This window comes from Strongyloides ratti (assembly GCF_001040885.1).
Source record: "Strongyloides ratti genome assembly S_ratti_ED321, chromosome : 2".
NCBI classification, from domain to species: Eukaryota; Metazoa; Nematoda; class Chromadorea; order Rhabditida; family Strongyloididae; genus Strongyloides; species Strongyloides ratti.
Window position 1 is genome coordinate 3,192,823 of NC_037308.1, and position 18,546 is coordinate 3,211,368.

At 27.5% G+C, this 18,546-nt stretch overlaps 8 protein-coding genes across 8 annotated transcripts; 5 read left to right on the plus strand and 3 right to left on the minus strand.

Annotated features, from left to right (window-relative positions):
- Positions 1-124: 124 nt before the first annotated feature.
- SRAE_2000100200 (Double-strand break repair protein MRE11A) lies at positions 125-1,787 on the plus strand (the record flags this gene model as incomplete). The annotated part of the gene is made up of 2 exons (XM_024651901.1): positions 125-278; positions 316-1,787. 2 exons carry the CDS (start codon positions 125-127, stop codon positions 1,785-1,787), a joined length of 1,626 nt encoding a protein of 541 aa, XP_024505532.1.
- A 341-nt stretch (positions 1,788-2,128) lies between these two features.
- SRAE_2000100300 (40S ribosomal protein S3) lies at positions 2,129-2,857 on the plus strand (the record flags this gene model as incomplete). Its single annotated transcript, XM_024651902.1, has 1 exon — positions 2,129-2,857. The coding sequence occupies one exon, from the start codon at positions 2,129-2,131 to the stop codon at positions 2,855-2,857; it is 729 nt and encodes a 242-aa protein (XP_024505533.1).
- A 1,000-nt stretch (positions 2,858-3,857) lies between these two features.
- SRAE_2000100400 (Hypothetical protein) lies at positions 3,858-5,664 on the minus strand (the record flags this gene model as incomplete). Its single annotated transcript, XM_024651903.1, has 2 exons — positions 3,858-5,478; positions 5,519-5,664. The coding sequence occupies 2 exons, from the start codon at positions 5,662-5,664 to the stop codon at positions 3,858-3,860; spliced, it is 1,767 nt and encodes a 588-aa protein (XP_024505534.1).
- Positions 5,665-6,748: 1,084 nt separating this feature from the next.
- On the plus strand, positions 6,749-7,759 carry SRAE_2000100500 (Hypothetical protein; the record flags this gene model as incomplete). The annotated part of the gene is made up of 1 exon (XM_024651904.1): positions 6,749-7,759. One exon carries the CDS (start codon positions 6,749-6,751, stop codon positions 7,757-7,759), a length of 1,011 nt encoding a protein of 336 aa, XP_024505535.1.
- Positions 7,760-7,864: 105 nt separating this feature from the next.
- On the minus strand, positions 7,865-9,190 carry SRAE_2000100600 (DNA-directed RNA polymerase III subunit RPC4 family-containing protein; the record flags this gene model as incomplete). The annotated part of the gene is made up of 2 exons (XM_024651905.1): positions 7,865-9,068; positions 9,114-9,190. 2 exons carry the CDS (start codon positions 9,188-9,190, stop codon positions 7,865-7,867), a joined length of 1,281 nt encoding a protein of 426 aa, XP_024505536.1.
- A 664-nt stretch (positions 9,191-9,854) lies between these two features.
- On the plus strand, positions 9,855-12,833 carry SRAE_2000100700 (Ubiquitin-protein ligase E3A; the record flags this gene model as incomplete). Its single annotated transcript, XM_024651906.1, has 3 exons — positions 9,855-10,094; positions 10,148-12,672; positions 12,713-12,833. 3 exons carry the CDS (start codon positions 9,855-9,857, stop codon positions 12,831-12,833), a joined length of 2,886 nt encoding a protein of 961 aa, XP_024505537.1.
- Positions 12,834-13,246: 413 nt separating this feature from the next.
- Positions 13,247-15,079, minus strand: SRAE_2000100800 (DnaJ homolog subfamily C member 21; the record flags this gene model as incomplete). The annotated part of the gene is made up of 4 exons (XM_024651908.1): positions 13,247-14,517; positions 14,557-14,793; positions 14,853-14,860; positions 15,057-15,079. 4 exons carry the CDS (start codon positions 15,077-15,079, stop codon positions 13,247-13,249), a joined length of 1,539 nt encoding a protein of 512 aa, XP_024505538.1.
- A 403-nt stretch (positions 15,080-15,482) lies between these two features.
- SRAE_2000100900 (Hypothetical protein) lies at positions 15,483-18,426 on the plus strand (the record flags this gene model as incomplete). Its single annotated transcript, XM_024651909.1, has 3 exons — positions 15,483-16,539; positions 16,583-17,505; positions 18,106-18,426. 3 exons carry the CDS (start codon positions 15,483-15,485, stop codon positions 18,424-18,426), a joined length of 2,301 nt encoding a protein of 766 aa, XP_024505539.1.
- Between the last annotated feature and the right edge of the window lie 120 nt (positions 18,427-18,546).

Genomic DNA, 18,546 nt, shown 5'->3' on the forward strand with positions numbered 1-18,546 from the left:
TTTTATAATATTCATCAAATCATTTTTGTTATTTTAAAATTTTATAAACATTTGTTTCTAGTATACGTCATTTAAATTAATCACGATATATATATATATTTTCATTTAATAATATAACTTTGTAATGAGAAGAGAAGACACTATTACTATTACATTGGCTTCAGATGTTCATATTGGATATGGTGAAAGGAAGTTTCCTAGGAAAAATGATTCATTAACAACATTTGAGGAAGTTCTTAATAATGCTAAAGAAACTGATTCTGATTGTATTCTTCTTGGTAAGTATATATTATTTTTTTTTCTTCATATTTTTAGGTGGTGATTTGTTCCATGAAAATAATCCAACAAGAGAGATGCAAGTTGCAGTAGCACGTTTACTAAGAAAGTATTGTATAAATTCTGATAAAGTTTGTCCTTTAGAATTTCTCTCAAATGCAGGTGAAATTTTTGATCATTCAGAGTTTCCGGTTGTCAATTACAAAGATCCAAATCTTTCTGTTTCAATGCCAATTTTTACTATTCATGGTAATCACGATGATCCTTCTGGAACTGGACTTACAGCACTTGATCTTTTTCATGAAGCTGGTCTTCTAAATTTGTTTGGAAAATTTAAAGATATTGATAATATTGTTGTAAATCCAATACTTCTTAAAAAAGGAAATACAAGGGTAGCTATTTATGGTATTAGTAGTCAACGTGATGATAGGTTGCATAGGGCTTTTGAAGAAAAGAAAGTTATTTTTAAGAGACCAAGAGATGGAAATAGTTGGTTTAATATTCTTGTTCTACATCAAAATAGACCAAGAAGAGATTTTACAAGAAGAACAGGTGCATATATTCCAGATAAATTTATTCCTAATTTTATAAATCTTGTAATTTGGGGACATGAACATGCATCGAAACCTGACCCTGAATTAGTTGAAAGAATAACTGATGGGATTAATTTTCGTTTTTATATTTTGCAACCAGGTAGCACAGTAGCAACATCATTATGTGATGATGAATCTGGTGAAAAATATTGTTTTCTTTTAGCAATCAATGGAACCGAATTTGATACAACACCAATTCGTCTTGAAACAGTAAGACAAATGATAATTGATAACATGGATCTTAAGGTTTTCCCTAATAGAGCTAAATTTTCTAAAACATCTGTCCGTCCAAAAGATGCTCCTGATGAGGAGTTGATTCATAAAAAGATTAGTCAAATGTTAGAAATTTTATCAAATTCTAGACTTGAGAGACAACCTAAACTTCCTTTAGTAAGATTGAAGATCACATATCAAGATTCGTTTACCTGTTTCCCACCAATTAACCCAAAAAGGTTCGGTTCACTATTTAAAGATGTTGTAGCTAATCCTGAAGATATGTTTGTAGTTAAAGTTAACAAACCAAAGAATGAGACTATTAATAAACAAAAAATAGAAGAAATGAAAGCATCAGACACATTTTATGATGTATCGCAAGTTGTTGAGAATTATTTCATGAATGCTAAAGATGATGAAGCGTTGGAAATTGTTACAGAAGAATCTATTTTTAAAGCATTATTAGAATACGTAACTACTGAAGGTACTATTGAAAGTGTCAATAAAGCTTTTACAAAATCAATTGAAAATCAAATTGATCTGCTTTGCAAGGCTATTGATGAAAATAATTCGACACTTCCTTGTTACCAACATTTAGTAGACATGGAAAAGAAATTTGAAGAAGATATTGCTATATTTAAAAAAATAAAACGACAAAGTGCAGTTAGTAAGACAAATGAAAACACTTCTTTTAACTTAATTTAGCTTTTTTTCGTGTTATTTTAAATTTTTCATATTTGCAAATTACATAATAAATATTTAAAATAAACGTTGTATACGCATACTACCACAGAATTTAAATATTTATGATGTGCAGGTTTTTTAATGTTTAAATTATAAATTTCTTATATAGAAAGAAGTTGGTAAAACGCAATTTCATACTACTCTTAAACAATATAAATAATATATATTTGTTTATATTCGTCTTATTTTTTAATAATTATCACTATTTTTTTTATTTCTTGTATTATTCGTTTGATTTTCTTTCTTTTGAATCTTTGTTTTACGTAATTTTGCGTTTTCTAGGGTCATTTATTATTGTCAAAATGGCAGCAGTACAACAAATTAGTAAGAAGAAGAAGGCCGTTGCCGATGGAGTTTTCAAAGCTGAATTGAATAAATTCCTTACCAAAGAGTTGGCTGAGGATGGTTATTCTGGAGTTGAAGTTCGCAAAGCTCCATCCCGTACTGAAATCATCATCATGGCTACCCGTACCATCAACGTTCTTGGAGAACGTGGACGTAGAATTCGTGAACTTACTTCTCTTGTTCAAAAAAGATTTGATATTCCTAAAGGACAAGTTGAACTTTATGCTGAAAAAGTAAACAAACGTGGTCTTTGCGCTGTTGCTCAATGCGAATCTCTTCGTTACAAACTTATTGGAGGACTTGCTGTTCGTCGTGCCTGTTACGGAGTTATGCGTTTCGTTATGGAATCTGGAGCTCAAGGATGTGAAATCATCGTCTCTGGAAAGCTTCGTGGTCAACGTGCTAAAGCTATGAAATTCTCTGATGGTATTATGATTCACTCTGGTCAACCAGTTCGTGACTATTGTGTTTCTGCCATCAGACATGTTGAAATGAAACAAGGTGTTATTGGAATCAAAGTAAAAATTATGCTCCCACATGATCCTGAAGGTAAATATGGACCAAAGAATCCACTTCCAGATCAAATTAGAATTGTTGAACCAAAAGAAGATCCCTTCCCAGCTCAACCATATTCTGAACATAGACAAGAACCACCAGTTGCTGTTTATGAGAAAGAACAACAATAAAAATAATTAATGTTGTTTTTTTAAAGTGTTTTGTTGAAGTACATTTGTTAACTTGAAAAAAATAAACTTGTTGATTATTAAAAAAATTTTTTACTAATTTTTATAATCATTTAAATACCAGAATTTTCGTTATATATTTTCATAAATTATTTTATTTGTTTATAAAATTTATAGTTTCATTTTAATTGTAATTGTTTGTAAATATTTTAATTACGTGAATAATTTTAAAGTTTTATTTATATACTTTTTTAAATTTTTAAATTTACTTGATTCATCTTTTTCTAGCTATTTGAAAATACTTTAAGAATATTAAAGACTATAATTATTTCACTTAGTGCTCCAGCTGCAGTTGGTTTATATAAGTAAACTATTTTAATAGTATTAAGCTATTAATTGTGATTACAGTCAATCTGTACATGTAGGAAACATTATTTTTCCTTCTGGTTCATTTGGACTTGTACTAGAGACTGAAATCTTTATTGGTGATGATGTTAAAGCTCAGGCAAAGCAAGCTACTATGAACATAGAAGAAGTATTGAGAAGGCTTAGATGTATTTATAGTAATATTGCTAAATGAACTATTCTTTTGGCTGATGCTAACGATTTTCAAAAAATGAATAAAGTCTACAAAATTTTTTTTAATTAGAATTTTTTTGCTAATATTAATGAAATATCTAAATTTTAGTCATTTTTAAATAATTTTTTTAAGTTTTAATTTAAAAATGAAGAATTTAGGTTTAAGCATAATTGTTTGACCTGTCATTTCAAAAGATTAAAATATGATTTTAATTTTATAAAAAAATGCTATTTTGTTAATATTTATATTTTATATCTTTATGATTATTTTATGAATTTTAAAATTATTTTCATATAAGGTAGGAATATTTGAAATGTGTTTGAATTTTTAGAAAACACTAGTTTTAAAACAAATTATCAAAATTATTCTTTATTTGAAACTTTTATTAATTTACATATAAAAAATATTTAGATGTACATTAAATCAAATTTCTTGCAAAATTCTTTTATTATCTACAAGAACTTTGTTAATTTGGTCTTTCATGACTTCAAGTCTTTTCATACATTCATTATCTTCACTCATCTTAAAATTTAATTTTTCTTTTTTACGTTCAATAAATTTATGAGATTTTTCCTTATACTCAATAATCTCATTTTTCAAATCTTCGAGTCCGAAGTTCTTATAATCACTAGAGAAATTTTCTACTAATTCTATCTCTTTAATTAGTTTTTCTTTTTTGTCAATTTCATTTTGAAGTTCTTCATTCATTTTCTGAGTGTCAGCTTTAACCTTCTCACCAAGATCTTGGTTACGAATCTCAAGTTTATCACACTCAAGACACAATTTTTGACATGCTTTAATTGTTTCGGAAAGAGTTTTTTCAGCACGAACAGCCTCTTCTTTTTTTTTTGTATACATTAAATCTATTTTTTCAATTAATCTTTCAACAACTGGATAAATATTTTCATCATAATGTTGTGAGAGTGCATCGATATCACCAAACATATCAATAGATTTGATATTATTTAATCGGAACAATGGTTCACCTCCAATTCTAGTGTCTAATTTTTGTACACGAGAAATTAATTCAGCAGATGCAACTTCAACAACTTTTAGTTGTTCTGAAACTTCAGCCAACTTTGTAGAATACTCCTCTTCCAGCATCTTATTTTGCTGTTCAATAGATTGAATATGACTTGCAATAAGTACATTCCTAGCACTATATTCACGAGCTTCATCTTTGCTAAAGCGTTGATTTGTAACATCGGCAACAGTATCAATCCATTTTTTATGTGCATTTTCAACCTCCTCTTGTTTTTTCATACAATTTTCATTACTTTGTCTAATTAATTCTTGAAATTTCATTATATTTTCATCTAAATCACATGAATATTTTTTTAAACTAGCTGCATCTATTTTCATTTTTTCTACAGCACACTTCTCTTTTTCTATTTCTGCACGAATTTCATCAAGATCATTTTTCTTTCTCCTCAAAAAATCAGCTCGTGATCTCAATGATTCAATATCGTCATCAATATCTGAAGTGTATTTAACATACTCATCCATATAAATTTTTAATCCTTCCTTGTAGTGTTCTGGTTCACATTTGTTAGATCCATTCATGTTTTCAATAGTAGTAAAAAATAATTCTAGAAAATTTGCATCGTTCCATAGTTCAAAAGAAATTCCTTCATCATCATCTTCCTTACTTTTTTGTACATCATTACGACATTGGATTACTCTTATTAATTTAACAAGACCTTCAACAACATATTTCCAATTGTTACGAAGATTTGTAAACATTGTTGGTTGAAGAGGATCAATACCAAAAGCTGATAACCAAAAATTTAAATCTTTTTCAAGTTTTGCACATTGATAGTCGTCAGTAATTTGATAAATAATTATTTGAAGATAGTCAAGAAAATTTAATTCTGTTGCATAATTAAAATCCTTGCTAACAATAGCAGACTCTGCATCAAATACATTATGATCGAAAACAAATTCCCTCAGAATCTTTGAATTCTCTTCAATATCTTTCGAAGAAAGTCCAGCTTTTCGACGTATTTGTGATCCTGGAACAGTACGATTATGTCCTACAAGTGACCTAGAAATCTATAAAACAAATTAGTTACAAATTAACCTACTGTCGAGCCAATGACAATCTACCAGTTGAAGTTCTTCCTATAGAAACTCTCCCAACCATTGATGGTCTTCCTGTTAAAGATTGTTTTCCAGAAATACTGAATTTTTCTGGTATTGTTTTGCCAAAAACACTATGATTCTTATTCATCTTAGTTTTGTTAAAAAAAAAATAAATTTTATGTTACTACAAAAAAATATATATAATTGTACTGAAAAATAAAAAATAATAATTTTTATAAATTTTAAAGTTTAAGAAAATTAAGAATCATTAAAACAAAAGGAAATAGTAAAATTGGTGTTTTTAAAAATTAAATTTGTCATGATTTAATAGAAATTATTAAAATAAACATATGTACAATTTTATCAACATAAAATTACAATGATTTCATAGAAGATAAAATAAATTTGAATCCTAAGAAGCTATTATTTATAAGTATGTTTATGCTTTATTTATATTCAATAGTTATCCAATTCCAAAACAAAAACTAGAAAGAAAATTTTCTCACAAACAACTAAAGGTTAATAGTCAAAATAACGCCAATTTTGTTATTCTTTTCAAAACAATTGGTATAATATGTATACTAACATAAGAGAGGGCGGGATTTGACTTCTCAATAAAATTAAACTGTAGCAATCATCTATTTCATACAAGTTATAAAATAGGTATCTTGTGTTATTTTTTTCACATTTTAAAAAATTTTAACAGTGAAGAAAATGATATACAAAAAAAAGTTTTGGGTAAATGATGAAAATTGGAATGTATTTGTACTTTATTTTAAATGGGACTTAAGGTATTAAGGTACGAAAAACATAGTCTTTCAAATTTTGTGCTTATAAGAGTTATCCTCCTATCATTTAAACATTTATTATTTCTTTCGTTATGTCTGATAACATTTCAAAATTGGATTTGAATTTATCAATGAATGATATTGTATGTTGTTAAATTTTTTTAATTGCTAATTATTACTCTTTAGGATATCGAGCATTTGATTAATACTTTTATTTTTCATTTGAAATCTAACAAGGATGCTGAAAAAAAGAACAAGCAAAATATTGAGGAAGCATTATTTGGAATAAAAGGTACAATTGAGAAATTATTTAAAAAAACTGAAACTGATATTAGTAATTTGTCCGATAATTTAAATAGTACTATGCTTTTTAATGATAAAACATTTTGTAGCTTAACGAATTTAATTGAAAAACAAAACATTGTTATAACAGAATATTTTTCTATGTTAGAAAATAAAATGTCAAAATTTGATGTTCGCATTAATATGTTGGATAAAAAATTTGATTTTATTATTGAAAAATTAGCACCTGAAGCATTACCTATTAATTTACAAAGATGTGAAGATAAATTGGTCATACAAGACAACGTAGATAACGATGAAAAATTAAAAAATAATGTAAATTTATTAAAACACGAAACTATCATTGGTAAAGTAACACAACATTTTTCTAATCCTTGTGCTGATATGGAGTATGAAAAAATTGGTTCGGACAGTGAAAATTACTATGACATTCCTGATGAATTTGAAAAACAACATGTGATCAACCTGGAATCATTAAAAAATAATGTTCATGATAGTGTTAGTAATAACCATGAAAAATTATCAGTTTCGAAAGGGAGAGATGTTTTAAATTTAACTATTGAAGAAGATGTTCTTTCAAGTAGCAGTTCTGTAATTGATGAAAGTGAAAAAACTAGAGTTAAAATTAAACCTGTTGAAAATTTTCACTTTAAACCAGTTGATAACAATATTAATGGAAATTATATTATGGATACAATAATAACTGAAAAAAATTTTCAACATAATGAATATAATAATAATTGTGAAAAAAAGGCAATAGGTGTTAATGAAGAATATCGAAAACCAGTTGAAATGCATAAGAATTCTCATTCTAATATTTTATGGGAAAGTGATACTCCATGTTTATTATTTTGTCATAGTTCAGAAAATAACAAATTTAATTTAATGGGGGACACAAAGTGTAAAATAATTTCTAGTGTCTCAAACGACTATTATACATTAGTTTTCAGTGGATTGATTCCTGATAATCTATTACTTGCTGTAAAATTAGATGAGAACATAGATTTCAAGATTATGGGAGAAAATCATGTAATGTTTAAATTTATTCATTTTGATGAAAAATGTGAAGAAGTCAAGAATCATTGCATTGAATTCAAGAGTAGGGAATATGTCGACGAATTTATTAAAGTTATCTGCAATTTATGTGGTTGAATTTTTCAACAAGTTTAAATAATATTTTTAAAATTATCCACTTATTTTTTTATTAAAATTAATTTGTTAAAATATTAAAATATACATTGGTGAATCTAATGATACCTAAACATTGTTTTCTTCTGAAAATCTTAATTGATCGTTGGTAATTCTAGACAATTTGTCTATTAGTTTAGAACGGAATTCATTTCCAATTTTTACTGGGGGACTGTCTTCTGTAACCATTGGAGTTATGCTTCTACTTTTTGAATCATTTTTTTCACAAAGACTAACTAGATCATGATAAGCAATTAAATGCGTCTTGACAGGTGAAATGACATGTAATATATCTTCTTCGTTACAAGCTTTGTTCCTTTTATTTACTTCTGGAGAAGCATCTATTTCCATTTTTATGCCATCTTCTGTAACGATATGTGTTTGCTTATTTGGATTTTCAATCATGATTAAATCTTCTGTATATCCTGAGGGTATTGCAGCGCCAACGTCTAGCCGATTACCACCTATATCCATGTATACACGACCATTTTTTAAAAATTTTAACTTTCCTATTTCTATATTACTATCAAGTAATTCTAAACAATGTGCATTTTCATCTAATTTTTTATTGAAATTAATATTGGCATAATCACCAATAACACGTAAAGTGGCTGGTAGTTGAAAAGAAAAAAAACTATCATCATTATCATCTAGTAATTTTCTAAAATAACCGGATGCTTTGACTGAACTAAGTATTTCATTATCACTTAATATATATAACGGCACTTTTACATCTGGAATTTTATTTCTTTCTGCTCTTTTTTCTTCTTCTTCTTCATCTATATCTAATAAATCTTTTAAAGCAATTGATTCATGTGGTGGTAAAACTATTGGAGGATTTTGCATTCTTTCAATATCATCAATAAAAACTGTTGAATATTCTAACTCTTCTAATGCAACATTATCAGCATCTTCGTCAGATTGCCATTCTTCTTCATATGTTGTAGGTAATTTTCTACCCTCAGAATCAACGGTACCTAAACCAGTACCCATTTCAACATTGACAGCTGTTGTTTCAAGAATTTCTTCAGTACCCGTTAAATTAGCTTCTTTTTTAATACGACTTTTTTGTGGTCCATCATCACCTAATCCAGATGAAAAAATACCCTCAGTTTGAACAATTTTAGAACCTCCACGAGCGCCTCGATTTCTTCCTCGGCCTCTTTCATTTCCACCACGACCTCTTTCGCTTCTACTACGTCTTTCCCTTTGTTTTTTTTCCTTATTATCACTGTCATTTTTATCTTTTTTTTTTCTTTCATTTTCTTGATGTCTTAATATTTATTAATAACTAATAAAAAAAACTTAAAAAACATACCCTGAACCCGATAAAACACCAGACAAAGATAAATTTGGTCTCGCTCTTGCTCTACCACTTGTACCTCGTTGAGACATTTTCAGATAAGCAAAAATAACTTTTTAAAATTAAATATTGTATAATTTAAATTCATTTGGAATTATGTTACTTGTTGTTCTTGCTGAGATGTCTACTGGTGTAAGCACATTTTTTTTATCCAAACACATTTTTAATGATCTGTACATACTACGTTATTTCTTCTATTTTTTAGAATTTTTATTGATAAACATTGTATTTTACATAATTTCTATTAAGTTATAGTACTTTTATTCATATCTTATCCTTTAGTTTTGTTTATATTTACAAAATTTATATCTTTATTTCCTTGTTTATCTTTTGTTAGATTTGTCAAATATTCTAACTATATTCCTCAGTTGAAGTTGAATGATTATTAATTTTACATTATTATCTTTATTTTCCAAATCATTTGATTCTGTTGATTTTAACACGTATTCATTTTAAACATCATAGATAAATTTACTACTGACGCTTTAAATATTATTTAGATTACAAAATATTGAATTTAATTGCCCTTATTTTCACAACAAAAACTATTTTTTTTCTTATACTTCTAATACATGTACATTCCATTCCACAATCAATTCTTGAAGCGATTGTTTGTGGTATATGCACTTGATGAAAAATAAAGGCGTATTTTATTTATTAATTTTATTATTCTTTTAACTGTTTTTGGATTACATTATGGATAAAAAAGAAGAAATTAAGGAAGAATATAAACTAGAAATTAAGACCGAAGGTCAAATGTCTGCAGAAGAAGTTAGAAAATTAAGAGTTCAAGAAGATAGTAAATTGTTAAATGCATATCTCCAGCAAATTAAAGTTGGTTGCGGGAGGTTTATGTGTGATAACAAGTCATGTGCTAGTAGTGGTTATATAAAGCCAAATCAAGAAGAGCATAAATATTTGAAGTATGCCATAGAGGTAAATTTTTAAATCATATATAATTATATATACAAATAATTATATTTTTTCAGATAATGAAAGCAAAAACAAAACTCTGCCCTCCAATTGAAGTCACATTCCCATCAGACAAAGAAATAAAAGCGTCTGTATGTAAAAATTTAATAGCTGATTTCAGGAGGACAAATGATTTACAACCACTTAAAGATTTTATAAACCTCACACTATTTAAAAAAGAAAATATTCTGTGTCAAATAATTCACTATGAATTGGCGCAACGATTTTGTGAGATAATGATGATTGAAGAGAATAGGATTAAAGAATTTACGCAAGCATATTATGACTTTCAGCTAGATAATAATGGAGGAAAAAAAATAAATATAAGAAAATACCTTCAAAAAGCTTCTTATTTTAAACAAGCTCCAATAAAAGATCGTATGAAAGCATTTGAAAAAAATCTTCGATATCCAGGTGAACAATATATTAGAAGAAGATCATCTCAAGATAAAACTAATATATCAAAAGATTTGATTAAACGTTTTCCTAGTCGGTTTGAGGAAGAAGAAGAAATTTATACATGTATAAAACTTTTAAAAGAAGTAGTTCTTGAAAATAATATTATACGCAAAGTTTACGTTTGTGCTCTTAATAAGATGGTGCGTGAGATATTTTATTTGTATACTTTAAGTAACACTTGGAAAAATGATCAATTTTTTTCATCAATTTTTTTAAAATTTTTTCTTACCATGCCACATATAATTAATATCTCCGAATTTTACACTGTTAATTTAGTTGATATTGCAAAAGTTTTTTCTTTGGCAGGGTATCAAGCACGAAATAGAATTGCCAGATTTGTTTCTACTCAAAATTTGGATTGGATCAAAAACTGGATTGATGATATTCAACAAGCTATCACTGTTCGATCAGTTACTATTAGGGCTTATACTGACACTTTAGAACATGATTTTTTTGATGGAGAAGATATTCCAGGATTATTATCAATGTTAGAAGTTTTTCATACTGCTGTTATGATACATAAAAAAAAAATTGAAGATAATGATTTAGTTGTAAAATATGATAATCCACATATAAAATTAGTAAGAAAAAAATCTAAAAAAGCAGGAAACGATAATACTTCTAATGGAAAAGTTGGTGAAGGTGATGAAGATGGTACATCGATTAATGAAGATTCTAATAATCAACAAATGGAACATGAGACTGATGACATAACTACTGTTCCATCAAATAATATTATTCAATGGTCAAAAGATCTTAAGGTTGATTTAGATTCAGAAAAACCAGGATGGTGTGAAGGATTTGATAAAGATATTTCAGAAAAGATGCACCAAATTGATGTTCATCATAATTCCAGAAACAATGCTTGGAATACAAATCCTTATAATACAATGATTCCTTTAAATTATTTTATTAATGATGAGTTATCTGCTAATGTTGATGTTGAAAGAGACTTTCGTGCTTTTAAAACAGGTTTCTCTGTACCACTAATTTTAGATTTTCCATTTGCATTTCATACTGGTGTAAAACATTCATTCTTAATGGAGTACAATAAATGGCGAATGAAAGTTGAACAAACACTTCCTATCAATGGTACTTTTGATGTTGATGATGACGATGACGATGATATAACTGACTATCTTCAAATTCAAGTAAGACGTGAAGAAGCAATGAATGATTCATTAAATTGGCTCTCGAATGTTTTTTCAAAAGAAAAAAGTCGTTTTAATGTTAGAAAACAACTTCGTGTACAATTTGAAGGGGAAGAGGGTATAGATGAAGGAGGATTATCAAAAGAATTTTATCAAATTATTACTAAGAAAATATTTGACCCAGATTATGGAATGTTTATTTTTAATAAAGAATCAAGAACTTATTGGTTTAATCCTCAATGTACTTATTGTGATATGGAATATGTTCTTATTGGATTAATGATAGCTATGGCCCTATACAATGAAGTAATGATAGATGTTGCCTTTCCTGTTATTCTTTATAAAAAATTATTATCAGGACAGGTTGATTTAGAGGATATGAAAGATTTTGACAATGTTATGTATAATTCATTTAAAAATCTTCTACAAACACAAGATGTAGAAGATATATTTTGCCTTAATTTTACAGCTTCATATAAAGATGTATGTGGACTTGAACATACCTGTAAATTAGTTGATGATGGAAATAATGTTCCTGTTACAGATACGAATAAAAAAGACTACGTTAGACGGTATGTTAAATTTTTACTCATAGATCAAGTAAAACATCAATTTGACAAATTTGCCACGGGATTTTTTATGGTAACAAATCCAATTCTTTTGCGTGCTTTGTGTCATCCTGAAGAAATTGATCAGTTTATTTGTGGTGTTGTAGATCTTGATTTGAATCAATTACAGAAACATGTTTCTTATACTTCTGGATATACTGCCGATAGTCAGACAATTAAAGATTTTTGGAAAGTTGTTCATGAATTTACTTTGGAACAAAAAAGACAATTACTTGAGTTTATTACAGGTTCTCACCGTATTCCAGTTGGTGGTTATAAATCAATGGAATTTTCAATTCAACGACACGGTGATATGAAAGATCAGTAAGTTTGCATACTAGTATTTATTAATATTAACTTCTAGCTTACCATCATCACATACTTGTTATAATTTCCTATTGTTACCAGATTATAAAGACTACAACATACTGAAAGAAAGATTAACTCTTGCTTTAAAATACTGCAAAGGATTTGGACTTCAATAAATTGTAAAAATGCCACAAAAAAAAAACTGAATAGTATAATATTTTTTATTTTTTTATTGTATAAAATTTTAATCATTTGTTAGATTAAATGTTATTAATATTTTCCATCTTCCACATTTGATTGATGGTCTACAGTTAGTGCCTTTCTTTTCTTGATCAGAAGAAAAATTGTATAAATCAAAGCAAATTCAAGAATTACAGTAATTAAAGAAGCCAGAAGTGTAATAGTTTCATCAGTAGCATTACGGTAAGTAAATGTTTTAAACAGTTTTTCAAAATAAGAAAACATATTTCTATAACAAATATTTTATTTTCTAAATGTAAATTTCAAAGAATAAAAATGTTTAAGATTCACATAAATAATAAAATAACCGTTTATGATGTTTAATAAATATAAAAAATAAATATAAATTTTATTTTCCCTTCTTTCCTTTTGACTTTTTTTTTTCTATTGGTGTATCAATTGTTTTTAATTGGGCATGTCCTTCAATTTTTATATGATTAAATAATTTGGTTCTAGATTCAAACATTTGTTTACAAACAGTACAAGCAGATGGTATTGGTTGTGAGGTTGCAATTGGTGGTTCTTGTTCAGAGTTGTTTTTATCACGTCTTCTAGATTTTTTACCTTTTTCTTTAACTTCACTCTCCTTTTCTTCTTTTTCTATTTTGTGACATTGTTCGTTTTCTAAATATTCTTCTGGTTTTATAGAATCACTAACCTCTATATCACTGTCATTATTTATATCCCATTTCTTCTTATTTTTTCTCTCTTTTTTTTTTGATTTCTTTGAATTATTTTTAGGTATGTTTTCAATTTTTATTGCTTCTTCTTCTTCATCAAAACCTATTTTCTCAAACTCATCAACCATTGTTTCATCAAATGTATTTTGTACAACATCATTAAATAAATCTCTGTCCTCATCTTTCATGTGTTTTTTTAATTCTTCTAAAATCTGTTTATGCTTCTTACTATTTTTATGATTTTCTAACGCTTTTACTGATTTAAATTCTTTTTCACAAGCAATACAATATAATGTTTCTTCTTCATAATCTTCAACTGATTTTCCTTCACCATAATCATTATCAATATCTTTTTCAAGTTGATATAATTGTTCCTTGTATAATTTATCCAATTCTTCATTTTCTTTAAAATTTTTTACAGCTTCAAGATTAGCTCTAATTTTTTCTTTTTGTCGTTGTTTTTGTTTCTCCTCTTGTTCTCTTCTTTTTATTTCTAATTCTTCTTTCCTTTTTAGAATCCTTTTGTCTCTTTTTCTAACAAACAACGCTAATTCCCTAATTTCTTCATTTCTTTTTTTCTTTCCAGCATCACGGAATTTTTTATTTTCTCTATCAATGGCTCTTGCAACAGATCTATTATCAGCCTGTCTTATATCATATTGATCTAACCAAGCAAACGAACGTTTAGTACAAAACGCTGTCCAAAAAGAATAAAATGGTTCAACAATTTCATCATAATCTGAAAGAGAATCTCCAAATTTTGGATAGTTCCAATCCCTAGAATCATCAATAGAATTGTATTCTTCTTCAGCAATTTTTTCAAAAACGTTTCTATAAACAGTATAAAAACCATGATTGTCATCGTCATAACCTTTGTAACATGATGTTGTCATATATTGATAAACATTCAATCCTGTTCTATTTTCTTGTGGTTCATCATCTTAAAAATTATTTCAAAAAAATATTTACATTAACTTACATCCTCTTAAAATACTTTCCTTGTGCCTATCATAAAAAGCTCTTTCGTGTGGATCACTTAATACTTCATAAGCAGATTGAAGAAGAGCAAAATATTCAGTACATTCTTGAAGTCTGTCAGGATTTTTATCAGGATGCCATTTTAATGCTAGTTTTCTATAATTTTTTTTAATATCTTCTGGGGTTGCTTTTTTGTCAACTTCAAGTAGATCGTAATAACACTTCATACAAAAAAATACTACAAATATTTAACAAATTATAAATAATTTCTTTTAAAATATCAAAATGTTGTCTCACCGGTAAATCTAAAAGAAATTCGTTATAAGACAGACTTTTAAATCAAATTATTAATATATTAGTGTAGTTTTAAGTAAACAAATATTTTTTGAAGAAAAACAAGAAATTAAATGGGTCAAGGATGAAAAAAAAGCAATGCATGGAAAAATATATTTCATAAGTAGAAAATTTCATAGAAATATTGTCAAAGTTGTAAGTTTCTACATTAATTGTATCAAGAATATCATGTTATATTAACTTATTTTGCCACCCTTTTTTTTACTACATATTTACGATTATTGACAAAGTTTTTTAACAATTTTTTTAATATTTCTAATAGGTACACTAGAAAATTGATTAAATTTTAAAATTAATTTCATCATTGGTAACAAATTATAATACTAAAAAGTAATTTTTTTTTAAATATTTTTGAAAATAACATTCGTTAAAATAATGATAAAAAAGGATTTTCTTTATATAGTCAATATTTTATTTAAGATTTTGTATTTAGAACAATGTATAATTTAAGAAAGACATATATTACCAATATAGAATAGAAGAAATTTCCAGTCAAAACACAAAATTGACGAATTGGACAAATGTCACTCTTTGCATATGCCATGATTAGGTTGATGTATGTATAAATATACTATGGAGCCCTATTGTGATTCTAAGCGGAATATTCATTCTAAAATACAACCTCGTTCTACTAATAATCAAAATGATTTTATTAACCCTAGGCATTTAAGTTTAAAAGGTGACTCAGATGATCGTGATCCAGATTATGTTGTGGATGTAGCTGATCTCAGGAAAGATCGTTCTTCAACTAATATCGGAGGACAAAAAGGAAGTGGAAGGCAGTTAGAAGTTGCATTAAGGAAAGTTATAACAGAACGTTTACAACATCTTAAAGATCGAGGAAAATTTCATCTGGAAAACTATGGTTTATCAAATTTAACATCAATGCAAATTGCAATGTATATGAGGAGACTTTTTAAGAGAAATGATTTGCAAAATTATATGACTCCTGAAATGATTAACTATGTATTTGGAACAACAAAAGGTGATTCAGTTATTAATAGATCTGGGAAACAAATGACAACACCAACTATTAAAGATGTAGGTGAAAAAAATCGTCAGCGAACAACTGAATTTTCTGCAGAAAATAGTACAAAAATTCAAAATGAGTCAGATACAGAACCAAGTTCGGATGAAGAGTTAGAAACAGAAAAATATAATGACTTTAAAATAGTAAATTTTGTAAAATACATTCCTGGTCCAGCAGTGCCAAATATACAAATTCCACCAAATAAATATCAACCTCTCACAAGAAATTCAAATGTTTATAGATGTGCTAGGGATCAGGCATATATTTATGGCAGAGGAAAATGGATAAACAGAGAAATTGAAAATTTAAAGCAAAAAAAGGCTGCAATTGCTGCACAAATTGAGATGATCAGGAAAAAAAAAACTCCTATTATTCTTGAGTCAACGGCACCAGTTTCAAATATTACAGAAACGTGTTCAAGATTATGTGCTTTTAAAAATAAAGATTCTTTTAAAGTTAAATTGGTTAATGTAAATTCTCAACCATTATACGAATCAATGGGAACTCCATTAGATGAATTTAATATGAAGAATAAGGATACTATGGCTTATTATTCTAGAATCGATGACAAGGTTCACAGACATCTATCATTAAATGGTGGTATGTTTAAAATTAAAAGTTATTTTGTATTTAAATTTTTTAGCCGTTTCTGGGGATTTACTTTTTCATAAATATCTTAAAAGAATGTCTTCTATACGAATGGTTAACAAATGTACTAGTTCTGAACTTACTAAATGTAGGCAATTGGCAGACGTTTCTTCTACACCTTGGGTATTAGGATTATCAAATGCTTATAAAAATATCGTTTTATCAGAAAAAGAAGCACATGATAATGAAATTTTAAAAATGGTTAAAAAAAAGGAGAAAGAAAAAGATAGGAAAGAAGAGAAAAATGATAAGAATGATTTAAATAATTTTTATACAGTCAAAGCAATTGCTCCATTAAAATTAAAACTTTCTGGTATTTCACGGAAATCAGACAAATTTAGAACTTCAAACAAACGTAAATCCGACGATGTCTTTGAATCTGAAGATGATTCAAGAAATACTTCCGCAGTTCATACAGCAGATGAGGACGGTGATATTGAATTTGGTAGTAAACCTCGGAAGATTTCTGCCCGAGATTCAAGGAGAAATTCGGGTGTTAGTACTTCAAATATAAAATCCTGGAATTCGAAATATCCAGTTTCAACACCAATAATTGATGTTGGATGTAAGTTACCAACAAAAGCCGATTATGCTGAAATAATAGTTCCATCATGGAGTGGTTGGGTATCGCCAATATCTCATGATCAAGGTGATGAAGAATGTATTATCAATACTCAAGAATATGAGAGAAAAATTGAAAAATATCACGAAGAGATGGAACAACAAGAAAAAGCTAAAATAGTGGTTTCAATTAACAAATCACAGAAAAAGAATAAGTCTTCTATTTCTAAAGACTTTTCCAATAGTGCAGCACCTTTTACTGCTGAAGAACTACTTATGAGTATTAATGGAACAACAAATAAGATCCCAGAAAAGGTCGAGTCATCAGATGTACCAAACTACGATCGGCCATCTTACGTGAAACCATATGAAAGAAGGATTTTTGAAAATTCTAAACTTAGCTAAAAGGTAGTAGTAAATGATCAATATTAATTTAAATTGAATTTGGCTTTCATGAAAAAAAAACGAACCTCAGTATGAAAAACGTTGTCATTTTTATATAGTAATGTTGATCTCGATGATTCTTTAAGATATGGAAAAGAGCCTCTACTTTTTTTTATTTTGAACAAATTAATATATCTCTGGTGAATTAAAAATATATGTTTCAAAAATTATCAATGAAACATATATTAATTTAATCAATTTTTTTTTGTTTGTTTTATCTGTATTTAATGTTTTACCACGGGACTTTTAAAATTAATATTTTCATTCCTGGCATAATTTCAATTGATTGTTGTTTTTTTATTTACAAATTTTCATAATTATCAATTGTTTTGTTTTTTCTTACCGTTATGTTGTCGATATATTTTATTTCTTGTTGTAATAATGTTTGAAAAAAATAGCAGATGGAGTAGCTACAATATTTCTTATATTTTATATATATCTAATGGTTTTTATTCCGTATATATTATTTTTTACACTATATTTTATATTTTAAATTTATTTTCAACTATTTAGCAGTACAACATGGGCGGACACCATGATGATATAAAAATTCCTCATCCTTCTGCTTACAGTAATTATAGAAAATATCCACAGTTGGCTGCACATGAAAAAAGATTAAGTCAATTGGGACTTCGTGATCCATGGATTAGAAATATTGTTCATATATTCAATAATCCAGATGCTCCTGTTGTCAAGGGACAATTTGCCCATTTTAAGGATCTTTTGAGAACTGGATTTAGACCAGGTCTTATTTTTGCAGCAACACTTATTGCTGTTGAAGAGACTTATTCATACATTAAACATGGACATACTAGTTGGAACAGCCATCATTAACTTCTATATATTTAAATAGGCTTATGATACTTTTTTTTAATATAAAATAAATTTTCCTGAACATCTTGCGCTTTTTTTTGACATTTTATTCATTAAGTTATCTCGAAGTGAAAATTTGCA